Below are 12,500 nucleotides of genomic sequence, written 5' to 3'. Positions count from 1 at the left end.
CTCCTCCTCCACACAACCCCATACACTTCACTCTCCTCCTCCACACAACCCCATTCACTTCACTCTCCTCCTCACAACCCCATAAGGTGTTACACACAGGTGCAGACAGATACTCAGGGTCAGGATACTGAGTATGTGTGAGTGGCACAGAGTCAAACCCCACAGAGTCAAACCCCAAAGAGTCAAACCCACTGCAGAACCACATCAGGACACATATCAGGCTGTTCCGACAGCTGCAGGAGGACCCTGTGTCCCGACGGGTCCTGTCTGAAACTGTCTGGCCTGTTTGAGGCTCAACTGCCTCCTCTTTTCTCTCCATCTGATAAATCCTTGGGCTGGGACACTCCCAGCGTTATACCAAACTGGAAAAATGGTCTGTTCCACAGGAATATAATTCAGCTGGAGCGGAAACACACACGTCCAGTAAAGCAAGAGAGAGAGGCTGGAGTTAAGAGCTGGTTTTCCTCTTAAGAGCTCACAGCTCTGGGTTTGGGGTCGGAACGTACCAGACCACAGGGAAGAGAATAGCTCCGCAGCAGAGCAGGTCCACCAGGAAGAGGATCTCCATCCAAAGCCCGTACTCCGACGAGCCTTCCTCCGTCGACTCGATGATGATGTAAGCCACGTTCGCCAGTACCTGCACGCAGTCGTTAACAGGGCGGAGTTAGAGACACGCGTCACGGCACGGTCGGTCAGGCACTGTGTGTCTGTGTGTGTGTGTGTGTGTGTGTGTGACAGGGGTAGGAGAGGGCTGTTGAACAACTCTAAACCCAGAGACACACAACACAGACCCTCCTGTCTGATTACCACACATCTCTGACTGGCTGAAGAATGTACACACATGTATTACAGGTAAAAAAAAAAACCTCGAGAACCTGTGTGTGTGTGTGTATGTGTGTGTGTGTGTGTGTGTGTGTATTAGGGGTTGCACAGAGTACTTGAGTGTTCCAGTACTGGAATTCTCGAGTTTCTATGTTATCATCGAGTACTCGTTAATGGCGTGATGCTAGATCTCGTGCATACTCAGTTTCCAGTCAGAGCCCTTGGTAAACAAGAGGAGGGATGGAGACAACAGAAAAAGGGTGAATCGATTGTTTGTTTGTTTTATCGCTGTATTTCACTGTGCAAATTTTCTTTACCGGCTGTCGCTGTGATGAAATAAATATGCAACTATTCTGAGTTTTGGACAGATTTCTCAAGGATGGCTCTAACATCAGGTCTGTCATATAATAGACTAGGCTACCACACCAACACAGCTAAAAAAATAAATACTGTTTAAAAAAACAGATGCAAGCAAATATGACTAATTTCATTTTTAAGTCGGTCACGCTAACTAATGATGACCAGGTTTCACTGAATTTGCAAAAAAAACAGCCGCTATGTCACAGTAAGCACAGTAAACACAGTAAACCTAGTAAAGACAGTAAACCCACTTTGTTGACCGAACTTTCTATCTTGGGCTACGGTAGAATGTTGGTGACAATAACGTTAAAATATCGTTGGTCCATCCAAACTTCACCACTGCGTAAGGTAAGACCAAGTCTTATCTTCATAACATATCATTAATCTTATGCTTTTCTCTATGTACCTCACCCCCCCCCCCAAGTATCCGAGAATTCCAGTTTTTAAGGAAAGGAGCACCGGAGTTGTACAATCATGCACTGGTGCAATCCCTTGTATGCATGTGTCTGTCTAAACACACTTCTGCAAGAGCCTGATTTAAAGTGTGTTGTGCTGCAACAAAGAGGGATTCATCTCATTGATCAAAAGAGTCTGTCCTCAAAGACAGACAGACAGACAGACAGACAGACAGACAGAGGGAGTCATGGCTAAAACAAACGGATGCAGAACACAGACAGACAGAGGCAGACAGAGTCAGAGACAGACAGAGACAGACAGAGACAGAGACACAGACAGACAGACAGAGTCAGAGACAGACCGACAGGGGGAGTCATGACTAAAACAGAGGCAGTACCTGCAGGGGAATGACGATCATGAAGATTTTCTTGTCTTTGTCAGAGAGAATGTGTTTGACAAACGCCCAGCCTGTGCCTATCAACGCTATAGTGATGAACAACAGCGCCCCCTTCAGCCTGAAGACAGAACACACACCCAAACATGCTTCATCTGAGAAACATAAAGGCAGTCTACATTTCTGCTTAATAATGATTAAAAACACCAATACTGTGAAGTCCATAATCACACAGAGGAAGATGACTACGTTTACATGTGAGACTGTGGTAGAAATGGTGGAAAAGTGTTTCTAGGTGCCAAGACTGTGATGGTGGAGGCAGAGTGCATGTGAACAGTCTGATATAGTGTGTGTGTGTGTCTGTATGTCTGTGTGTGTGTGCGTGTGTGTGTGTGTGTGTGTGTGTGTGCGTGTGTGCGTGTGTGTGTGGAGAGAGCTGTGCATGAGTGAACACTCACAGGTGTGTGATGTAATAGACCACTGCCCATCCCTCTATGGGGTAACCCTGATTGGAGATGTAGTAGTAGTCAATCTGTAAGAGAATGTACACCGTTACAGTGTCACACTCACAATACACACACCGCCTGTGTTATCAACATCACAAACATGGTCTAAACCAGAGACAGCCTTTAAAAAAGGCCTTTAAAGTAAAACAGATGTGTGTGGTGTCAGTGGTGATAATCTGTGTCACTTTTCCTTAAAGCTCTGACTCACCGCATGGAAAATCAGAGACAAGGACTTAGTGAAGGGGAGCGCTGCCATCAGCCAGTGGATTTTATAAACATCAGCACTGTGGATATGAGAGAGAGAGAGAGACAGGGAGAGAGAGAGAGGGAGAGATGAACACAGGGATGGAGAGAGAGAGACAAGGAGAGAGAGAGACAGAGGTAGGGGAGAGAGAGACAGGGAGAGTACCGTTGTGCTAGATATTCTGTGTGCGCCCTCTAGTGGTTCTTTTTGGCAATGCAAGCCAATACAGTCTGAGGTCTTTCATTCACTGTTAATATTCTGCATTAGAAGATTTTAGTACAGCAGGCGCCATACCACACGTGCTAAACAGAATAACTGAATATTTCACTCATCTCAATGCTAAAATGTAATTCAAAAGTATGGGCAGTGATGTACAGAGGCTAAACGACTCATAGAGAAATCCGACAGTCAAAACCCGGGCTGTTCAGAACAAATCCTAATGGATCAGAGCCCTGGTTAATGGGCCAGAGACGTTTTAGTTTCTGTTGTCAGTTTTTCTATTCAGTTCAAAGAGATTTATTTTCTATAAGTTAACTACAGCTCATCGCAGGCAGCCGGGTCTTGACTTGGTGTGGTAAGCATGATGTTTAGAGTGGTACAAGGCACTTTTGCACAGAGCCTCAAGAACTTTTTCAGAACCTGAAGAATTTTGGGACTATCCAGAACAGGATCGACACAGTTCCTGAATGCTTCAGTGTTTAAGAACCGTACCTTAAGAACCGTGAAGATTATGTGTATTAAGAGTGAGTGATGCAGACAGGGTGAGTCTGTCTGAGCTGAAACAGTGATTTTACTCCTTAATTTTTTCTAATCCTTTTTCATTTTCCACAGCCCTTTTTCAGAGAAAGGTTACGCCCATTTCAGCCAAACACAGGGAAATCCTTCAGTGTGTCAGCGGTGGAAAAACACCCATATATGGTCAAAACCGCCCTGGTCTCTTATTTAGACTGTATATATCAGCACTCACGGAATGCCTCTAGTCCAATCATATTACTCAACAGGAACAAACTGTTGTATTATTGGAATTTGACTGCGATCACCCCTGGAGGACGAGAGGCTCCTCTTGGGCTGGATTTGGCCTGTGGGCTTCAGCTGGACCAGTCTGGATCTACATCCATCAGGGCCAGAAATACAGTTTGGATCTACATCCATCAGGGCCAAAAATACAGTTTGGATCTACATCCATCAGGGCCAAAAATACAGTTTGGATCTACATCCATCAGGGCCAAAAATACAGTTTGGATCTACATCCATCAGGGCCAAGAATACAGTTTGGATCTACATCCATCAGGGCCAAGAATACAGTCTGGATCTACATCCATCAGGGCCAAGAATACAATCTGGATCTACATCCATCAGGGCCAAGAATACAGTCTGGCTCTAAATCCATCAGTGCCAGAAATACAGCCTGGCTCTAAATCCATCAGTGCCAGAAATACAGTCTGGATCTACATCCATCAGTGCCAAGAATACAGTCTGGCTCTAAATCCATCAGTGCCAGAAATACAGCCTGGCTCTAAATCCATCAGTGCCAGAAATACAGTCTGGATCTACATCCATCAGTGCCAAGAATACAGTCTGGATCTAAATCCATCAGGGCCAAGAATACGGCCGTTTTCAGAAATGTACTTTCTGCTTTCATCTAAAACGCTGCAAAAATCTGCCAAAGTTATATGACGTCCATCAGAGAACAGAGCAGAACAGCTGTGGATTAAAAGCATTACTGTTCCAGGTAATTAATTAATGTTCCAGGTACTTAATACAGTCAGGTAAAGCATACAATTCCCATGATGCAGTGCTGTTTACCTGCGTGTGCGGAGGACATGCACCCAGAGCGTCCCGATGAGGAAGAAGAGGAGGGACATACAGATGTAGAGTTTGGGTAAAGGGATCTCTCCCGCTGACAGGTAACTCTCCGGGTTTTTCTCCCATATACTGATCTGAAATCATACAAGTTTTCCCCATTACATTACATTACTAACTGATTTTTACGCCTATGCTGATCTGAAATCAGACAAGTTTACTCCATTACACTGAGTACACACCCCTCACAATACACATCTCCACGGTCTTCAGAAATCATTAACTATCTCACTGGTTTGCAGAAATCATTAACTGGCTCACTGGTTTCCAGATGAAGGACAGATCAGCTCAGAGTCGGCCTGTTATTAAAGGTCTAAACGACACAGTGGTAGCGGCTTCAGTTCATTCAGTCTAAAAGACACGCCGCGTCAATGTTGAACACCACACACTCACGTCGATGTTAAAGCGAAGCGTGCCTGTCTCCACTCCTTGTTTCTTGTAGCAGTTGTGGAAGTAGAAGTTATAGAGGCCCTGCTGCTCCTCTGTTGTGATATTGAAGTAAAACTACAAGAGAAAAAACAGGTCACCAGACACACACAGGAGAGGTGAAAGGTTTTAATAAGGTCAACGACATCACCTCAAAGGTCACTGTATGGAGCGCTACCCAACAGCCTGTGTAATGCCACAACTAAAACAGACTGGTCAAAAACAGGACCAAGTATTAAATATTAAACCAGACATCACCACGGGGGAAATTGTTACGACACAAAAACAACACGCGCTGAGTTTGAATCAGGTCATTTCCTGCAGTTGCTCTGTGTCAGCGGAACCGTTTCTATTATGACTTGTTCTCTAAGGGAGGTAGTGGGGGCATGTAGACCTGGTCCTGGAGGACCACAGTGCATGGGTGTTTTTGCTTCAACCTCACATAGGCACATGGTTTGCTTTGCGCCTTACTGAGAGCCTGGAGAACATTGGACAAGGGTGTGTGTCAGACCAGGACTGGACCAAAATCGTCCTGGAGGAGGACCTTAGACAAACCACTTAAAACATCTTTTAAACAGTGGGTTCAAACCTTGAGAGAACAGTGACTTACCTGGAAAGAGTACAGATTGTCTCTATGCTGCAGTGCGTAGGTCACTTCAGCTTTGTTCTGGGGGAAAAAGAGGAGTGAAATAAAACCACTGTGTGACAGAGGAGTCGCGCTGTCGATACGTCACAGCCGTGGGTAGATCCCTTACCTCTGTGACATCACGGGCGGCTCTGTTCTCAGCTGTACACACACACACACACACACACACACAGAAAGATGAAAAGAAAAACGTCAGTGTATAATCAGAGTAACTCATCTAATCTCTACTGACACCACTCTCAGGCCCCTTAGCCACACAGGATGCATTAAATATGAAGCATTAACAACAGCTACTGAAGTATCAGGGTCAACAGAGACATGGTGTGAATCAGGGCTTTTCAGAGTGCTCCTGCTGAAGCACCTTATTAAACTCTTAAACTAAGAAGGAAATGTTGAGATGAATGATGAAATGAAAGCTGAAAGGTTTGAAACAGGCAGAGGCACAGAGGGAATCACTGAGCGTGTGCTCTGGGTTTTCTCACCCTCTTTGTCCTCCTGTGATGGCTCCAGGACGTTCTCACTCTTATTGGTTGATTGTCCACTCGGAATCACGGGGATAATATCAGGGAACCTGCCCCCCTCAGCCGAAACCCTCATTCTCACCCTACACACACACATGTAACACACACACATGCCCGGGTTCACACACACAGACACGTTCACACACACAGACACACACACACACACACACACACACACACAGGTAGACATGGGTTCACACACAGGCACATGCAGGTGCACATGAACATACACATACACACATAGGTTCACATTCACACACACACACACACACACACACACACACACAGAGTGAGAAAACAGTAAGGGGTTACTGATATAACACGGGTCAGATCAGTGATCTCTGCACAGACATGTTGGGCAGATTAAAGGCGCTGTCTCTAATGTCAGCCCTGTGGACATGGGTAGGATAGAGGCCTGTAACCAGCACTACCATGCGTAGCTCACCAGTCACCAGGTCTGCTCTGTCACTGCTACACAGTCGCAGCTAAAGCCTAAATAAACACATGAAAAGGACCCCCTCCCCCAAAAAATACACTCCCATATGTATTAAGTAAAAACTGTACCTAAATTGAAATGACTCAGTTATGCTCACTGGGGATTTACAGGCAACATTTGATGTGTCAGGGTTTAAAAAAACTCACAGATTCTTTTTGATGTGTCAGGGTTTAAAAAAACTCACAGACTCTTTTTGATGTGTCAGGGTTTAAAAAAACTCACAGACTGTTTTTGATGTGTCAGGGTTTAAAAAAAACTCACAGACTCTTTTTGATGTGTCAGGGTTTAAAAAAACTCACAGACTCTTTTTGATGTGTCAGGGTTTTAAAAAACTCACAGATTCTTTTTGATGTGTCAGGGTTTAAAAAAAAACTCACAGATTTTTTTTGATGTGTCAGGGTTTAAAAAAAACTCACAGATTCTTTTTGATGTGTCAGGGTTTAAAAAAAACTCACAGATTCTTTTTGATGTGTCAGGGTTTAAAAAAAACTCACAGATTCTTTTTGATGTGTCAGGGTTTAAAAAAAACTCACAGATTCTTTTTGAAGTCCAGAGGCAGAAGAACCACAGCAAACTCACTGCTGGGCTGTTTCTTCAACACACAGTATTCAAGATCGTCATCCTACACACACAAACACAAAACTCACTAGAAAAACCACAGCACACAGACAGTCCAGCCAACTGTGTTGTGACAGTAACGGGCACAGATTAAGACTAACAGATACTCATTAATTTTATAGATTAAAGATTACAGAATCCAGACTACAGATTGTATAGGACTTTATCACAACACCAGAAGACACAATGAGCTATTTAATTTATTTTGTTGTTAGAAAACTCGTATTACAGAATGTAAAAAATATTTAAGCTACATAATGTATCGTAAAAATACAAAGGGATATTTCAGTATTTATCTAGAGTAAAGACTGTGTTTACTGTTTAAACAATAAACAATCAAATTCCCCTCCAATATCAATAATTTATTAATACGTTGATTAGATAAATTCAGTCTACAGGTCATTTCAGAATTATTTAAAGACAAGCGGTAAATCAGGACTAGCTGACGCCGATTCTCACCAGATATGTAGAGAAGCCGTTGCTACTGGTCCTGTCCAAACTGAACCCAATCTGAAAGAGCATAAATCCCAAATTAGTCATGACGATCTGCATTTCTCAATAACCCATGAAAAACTGTGTATATTCAGTGTGCGCTTCGTCTGAAATAAAACCCTCTAGGTTTGTCTTCGGTTTCGACAAGGGAAAAGCGCCCTCTCGTGAGCAACACTTTCACCAAGCGTTCCGCTCACTAGGATAACATTCTGTCATGTACCAAGACGATGTCTCACAGTTAACCTACTAATTACATATGTAGTAGGACCCCACCAAGTTGTGCCTAACAGTCTAACACAAGCGGTTGAGTCTGAAGTCTTTTTACGGTCCATTACAACAGATAAAGAGAACATGAACCAAAACGGGTCTTACCGTTGTACCGTCAATGTCTTCAATGGAAACCCCAGTAAGGCTGAGACTACTCAAGTTCACACTCATGTAACCATTCTTGTAAAAACCAAATGTGTTCAAATGGACCTTCTGACGGATGTCGTCCTAAAAGGAAAACAATACACTCCAAAACATCAGAAGGTTTCACTGAGCCGTTTGGAAAATGACAGGTGATTGGTGCAGACAGAGTTACCGTTGTTGCGCAGTTTGTTTCGCAAAAACATCGGCCGAATATGACATCGTATCTGTGATCATCAGAATATGCCACAGTAATCGGCTAAACCGACTTTCACCGCCGGCATTTGTGGGCACTCTAAACTGTGACCTGAGGCGCTGTCTAATGTCAATCTCTAGCCTCAGAACGTACAGCCGAGCCATTTAACGAACCCGCTGTCTCCAAACGATGAAGAAATTACCAGCGAGCCAAACAGCGTCCTATCACAGCCCACACAGCTGACAGGCTAAATACAATTCATAGTGAGATAACAGCAGGCGACTGTCACTGGCTGCTAGCCTGCTAAACAATCTAGTAATCAGATATCCTTGGAGTTTAATTCACATCATAAATGAAACTCTTACGTTTTTTAATATTCCGAAGGCGCACATACCTTAAGCACAAGGTGGTGTATCCGACAAAAGCTCAGTCTGAAAAATAGCATTAAAAGCAAATACACCCCCGTAAGCATATATCCTTTGTCGGCCGCCATTTTTAAAAGGGCACAGTCGCATAGTAATAGAAGAACCGCAAAAGTGGTGGAAAACTTCCGGCCCAAAATTTCATCATAAAGGTACTACTGCAAAATAGATATCGATGGTCCCGTCACTGTAAAAGTGAGATGCACTTTATCATTCTTAAGTGGTAGCGTCACTTGCTCTGATTTTTTTTCCTCGGTAAAGACCTTGCAGCTGTTTCAGAAATGGACCTAATGTGCAGCTTTCAGTATGAACTCAAAAAGAAAATCCGCGGTTCTCAAATCTGTGATAAAACTACAGAGCTACAAAATTCGGAATCAATAGCACACCGTGGGACTCATTGTGTACTACACAACAGAGGAAGAAATACTGCGGATCATTGACGACTTTCTCAAGCTCCGTGTAGAACCTGTTCGCCTTTATACTGTTAAATGCTTCGGAGGTTTGGTATTCACCGGCACAGTAATTTTTTAAGTGATTCCTATCAGGACGTTTATTTTGACATAAATCCTACTAGCGTTAACGGACCAGCTGACCGTCGCAAAGCCGTCACATAGCCAATCACAGAAGCCGAAGATGTGTCGCCGTAAAACGTGATGTAACAACATGCAGTTGAATTGAAAAGTCGTATCGAGCGATTGAAAGATCTGGGCAGCGCTGTTTTTCACCGAATTGAAAACCTAAGGATACAGAATCGGTATTTATTTAGTTGTTTCTCTCTGTTGTCCTGTGGTGTTCGCCTTTGTTTCTAACAGAAAAAGTGGAGGCAGCGTTGTACATTTAACCTGTCACGTAGACAATGTTGCCGTTGTCATTGAAATACGGACAGGGACAGAGAAATTTGTCAAAGGTGTAATTTTTATTATTCACAAACATGTCATGACATAAATTATCACCATTGCACGTTCACTTCAGCTGATATAACGTTGTCGAAGATTTTGGAAGCAGGCTATTCTCTACCCAACCCATGGTATCAAAGGCAAGCATTGTCATGTTAAGAAATAACCCTTTAAATAAATGCCAGAAAGCCGGCTCTTATATATGAACCAATTTAGCGTAAGTCGTATAAAACTGGGTACATAATACTGTTCGGAAACTAGAAGGTGAGTCCGACAACATGTTTAAACAATATCATAGGCCGAAAGAACCGATGACTTAAACTAAATGTGATATATTTTGTCATCGATCGCGGCTGTTCAGCTATTACACCATTATGCAACGTAACCGGCCATGAGTTTTACTTACAGATACGGCCGCGTTGTTTGGCCTGCGTAAAGTCATTGGCTGAGAACGTGCGTTTCTCTTATTTCAATGCCAACCGTTTTTTTTAGATATAAGCGAGGTCAGATGAAGCGACAAAGCAGTAGGTCTACGATGTTTTAAGTGGATTAGTACCATGTTTATTTTCTTATCCATTCCTTATAATATGATACTTGTGGGAAACATGGAATAAAACTGAGTTTGCGTATAAGTTGTGAGAATGGCGAAAATGTATGACCTGACAGAAGTTCTCTTAGGTTTAAAATCTGTATACGCTCGGTAGACTGGAGGATGTGTCTCTTAAACCTTAGCATTTGGGGTCTCAAGGCATAGCCTACTCTAAGCATGAATACCAGATTTTGAGAACCCCGTTTTTGACTGTAGCTGATCCATCGACACAATAAAACATTACTCATGTCAAATTATGTATCGGGGAAGTGCGAGGTTAATATCTTTTCTCAATTATTTTTTTTCATTACCTCTGTAAGGTGAAGGAGTTACACGGAGACAGAATGACAGCCCCGACTCTACTGGTTTTATACGGTAGTCAGACGGGCACCGCTCAGGACACCGCGGAGCGCATCGGCCGACAGGCGCAGAGGAGACGGCTGACGGTCCGGGTCGAGGCTCTGGACAGTTACAATGTGGTCAGTGCACAGGGAACGCTGGAGATCCGTTGGGGAAGAAAACATTTCACGTGATATACATGTCCGATAAAGGCCTCATTCTGGCTTTCACTGACCTTATAAACAGAACGGTGATATTAGTAAAACTGAGTAGGAATTAAACCATTATTACTTTTAATGAAGGCAGAATATGTCATGAATTACGCACGTGGATCAAATATGAGAATGTAACGCATAACTCAGCGGTATCTCTGTCGTTATGAGGCTAGGGAAGTCTGTGTAATATTTACAGATCTGAAGTCTAGAGAAGGTGTCACTGATTTGTAACATGCTCTGTTTTGGCTTTCTTAAGGGCTTAACCTGTTTTTTTTTCCCCAGGCGAATCTGATCTCACAGTCTCTGGTTGTGTTTGTCTGTTCCACCACAGGACAAGGCGATCCTCCTGACAACATGAAGGTCAGCAGGTCACTCATCTGTGGCTCTGAATCACACTCAGACTGATCTGAGTCTTGTCTGTTATATCACCCTCCTTAACATGTCTCTTCTCCCTCACAGAATTTCTGGCGGTTTTTGTTCAGAAAGTCTTTGCCTGCTGGCTCTCTGTGTCGGCTGGACTGTGCTGTTCTGGGCCTTGGAGATTCCTCTTATCCAAAGTGAGTCCTGCTCTTCCTTCGCGACTGCGCCCACGTGCTCATTCCTTTAATTTACCGCAGTGAAGAACCTGCTCTGTCCTGTTCTTTCCCTGTCTCTACTGCATGAGCAATGAGTCTGTGACCCGTAGACATCGCTTAGCGCTGGTGAACGGTGGACAGAAATAGAGTTTTTGGAGAAGAGGTTTAAGAGTCTTGTGTCAGTATGTGAATTGTGTAGGTGATAAACCTTATGCTAAAAAAGACTAGTGTGACAGTGATCCTAATTTCCCTGTGTCTCAGGTTTAATTTTGTGGCAAAGAAGCTCTATAAGCGTCTGCTCCAGCTTGGCGCTAACGCTCTCTTACCTGTGGGCCTGGCTGACGACCAGCATGACCTGGGGTGAGAGATTTAACAGTTTTCCATCCACAGTAAGACGTGCATTCAGTAAACCCTCCCCCCCCTCTCCAGCACACATCCCCTTACCTTTGGAGACACTGACGTTGTGGTAAGGGCTTGGTTCACTGAGCCTGAAACCAGCCAGAGCCCAGTGAGGTGGCTCCAGCACAACACCACACGCTTTCACACACACGTCAGTACAATACTGCATATCCCGCTGAGTCAGCACACGCTTTCACACACACGTCAGTACAATACTGCATATCCCGCTGAGTCAGCACACGCTTTCACACACACGTCAGTACAATACTGCATATCCCGCTGAGTCAGCACACGCTTTCACACACACGTCAGTACAATACTGCATATCCCGCTGAGTCAGCACACGCTTTCACACACACGTCAGTACAATACTGCATATCCCGCTGAGTCAGCACACGCTTTCACACACACGTCAGTACAATACTGCATATCCCGCTGAGTCAGCACACGCTTTCACACACACGTCAGTACAATACTGCATATCCCGCTGAGTCAGCACACGCTTTCACACACACGTCAGTACAATACTGCATATCCCGCTGAGTCAGCACACGCTTTCACACACACGTCAGTACAATACTGCATATCCCGCTGAGTCAGCACACGCTTTCACACACACGTCAGTACAATACTGCATATCCCGCTGAGTCAGCACACGCTTTCACACACACGTCAGT

General features: G+C 44.0%; 2 protein-coding genes across 3 annotated transcripts in view; one reads left to right on the top strand and one right to left on the bottom strand.

Annotated features, from left to right (window-relative positions):
* The window catches only part of gpr107 (G protein-coupled receptor 107), a 24,489-nt gene extending 15,608 nt beyond the window's left edge, over nucleotides 1–8,881 (bottom strand). The window contains exons 1-13 of one of the 2 annotated variants that reach the window (XM_030775420.1): nucleotides 8,783–8,881; nucleotides 8,157–8,279; nucleotides 7,752–7,802; nucleotides 7,208–7,296; nucleotides 6,114–6,261; nucleotides 5,719–5,730; nucleotides 5,622–5,678; nucleotides 4,979–5,089; nucleotides 4,529–4,662; nucleotides 2,687–2,762; nucleotides 2,431–2,504; nucleotides 1,976–2,093; nucleotides 507–637 (exon numbers count right to left, since the gene is read on the bottom strand). In XM_030775420.1, the coding sequence (XP_030631280.1) occupies nucleotides 507–637; nucleotides 1,976–2,093; nucleotides 2,431–2,504; nucleotides 2,687–2,762; nucleotides 4,529–4,662; nucleotides 4,979–5,089; nucleotides 5,622–5,678; nucleotides 5,719–5,730; nucleotides 6,114–6,261; nucleotides 7,208–7,296; nucleotides 7,752–7,802; nucleotides 8,157–8,279; nucleotides 8,783–8,881 (1,223 nt within the window). Of the gene's footprint in view, nucleotides 1–506; nucleotides 638–1,975; nucleotides 2,094–2,430; nucleotides 2,505–2,686; nucleotides 2,763–4,528; nucleotides 4,663–4,978; nucleotides 5,090–5,621; nucleotides 5,679–5,718; nucleotides 5,731–5,766; nucleotides 5,799–6,113; nucleotides 6,262–7,207; nucleotides 7,297–7,751; nucleotides 7,803–8,156; nucleotides 8,280–8,782 lie in introns of both variants that reach the window. The other variant, XM_030775412.1, reaches the window with a different exon arrangement.
* Nucleotides 8,882–9,478: 597 nt separating this feature from the next.
* The window catches only part of ndor1 (NADPH dependent diflavin oxidoreductase 1), a 13,853-nt gene continuing 10,831 nt past the window's right edge, over nucleotides 9,479–12,500 (top strand). Inside the window, exons 1-5 of the mRNA XM_030775350.1 lie at nucleotides 9,479–9,564; nucleotides 10,616–10,774; nucleotides 11,132–11,209; nucleotides 11,309–11,406; nucleotides 11,686–11,784. Coding sequence (XP_030631210.1) covers nucleotides 10,640–10,774; nucleotides 11,132–11,209; nucleotides 11,309–11,406; nucleotides 11,686–11,784 — 410 coding nt within the window. The 5' untranslated portion in view covers nucleotides 9,479–9,564; nucleotides 10,616–10,639. The remainder of the gene's footprint in view (nucleotides 9,565–10,615; nucleotides 10,775–11,131; nucleotides 11,210–11,308; nucleotides 11,407–11,685; nucleotides 11,785–12,500) is intronic.

The sequence above is a fragment of the Chanos chanos genome, chromosome 1, assembly GCF_902362185.1.
Source record: "Chanos chanos chromosome 1, fChaCha1.1, whole genome shotgun sequence".
Taxonomy (NCBI): domain Eukaryota; kingdom Metazoa; phylum Chordata; class Actinopteri; order Gonorynchiformes; family Chanidae; genus Chanos; species Chanos chanos.
This window is presented reverse-complemented; position numbering and strand designations above follow the sequence as displayed.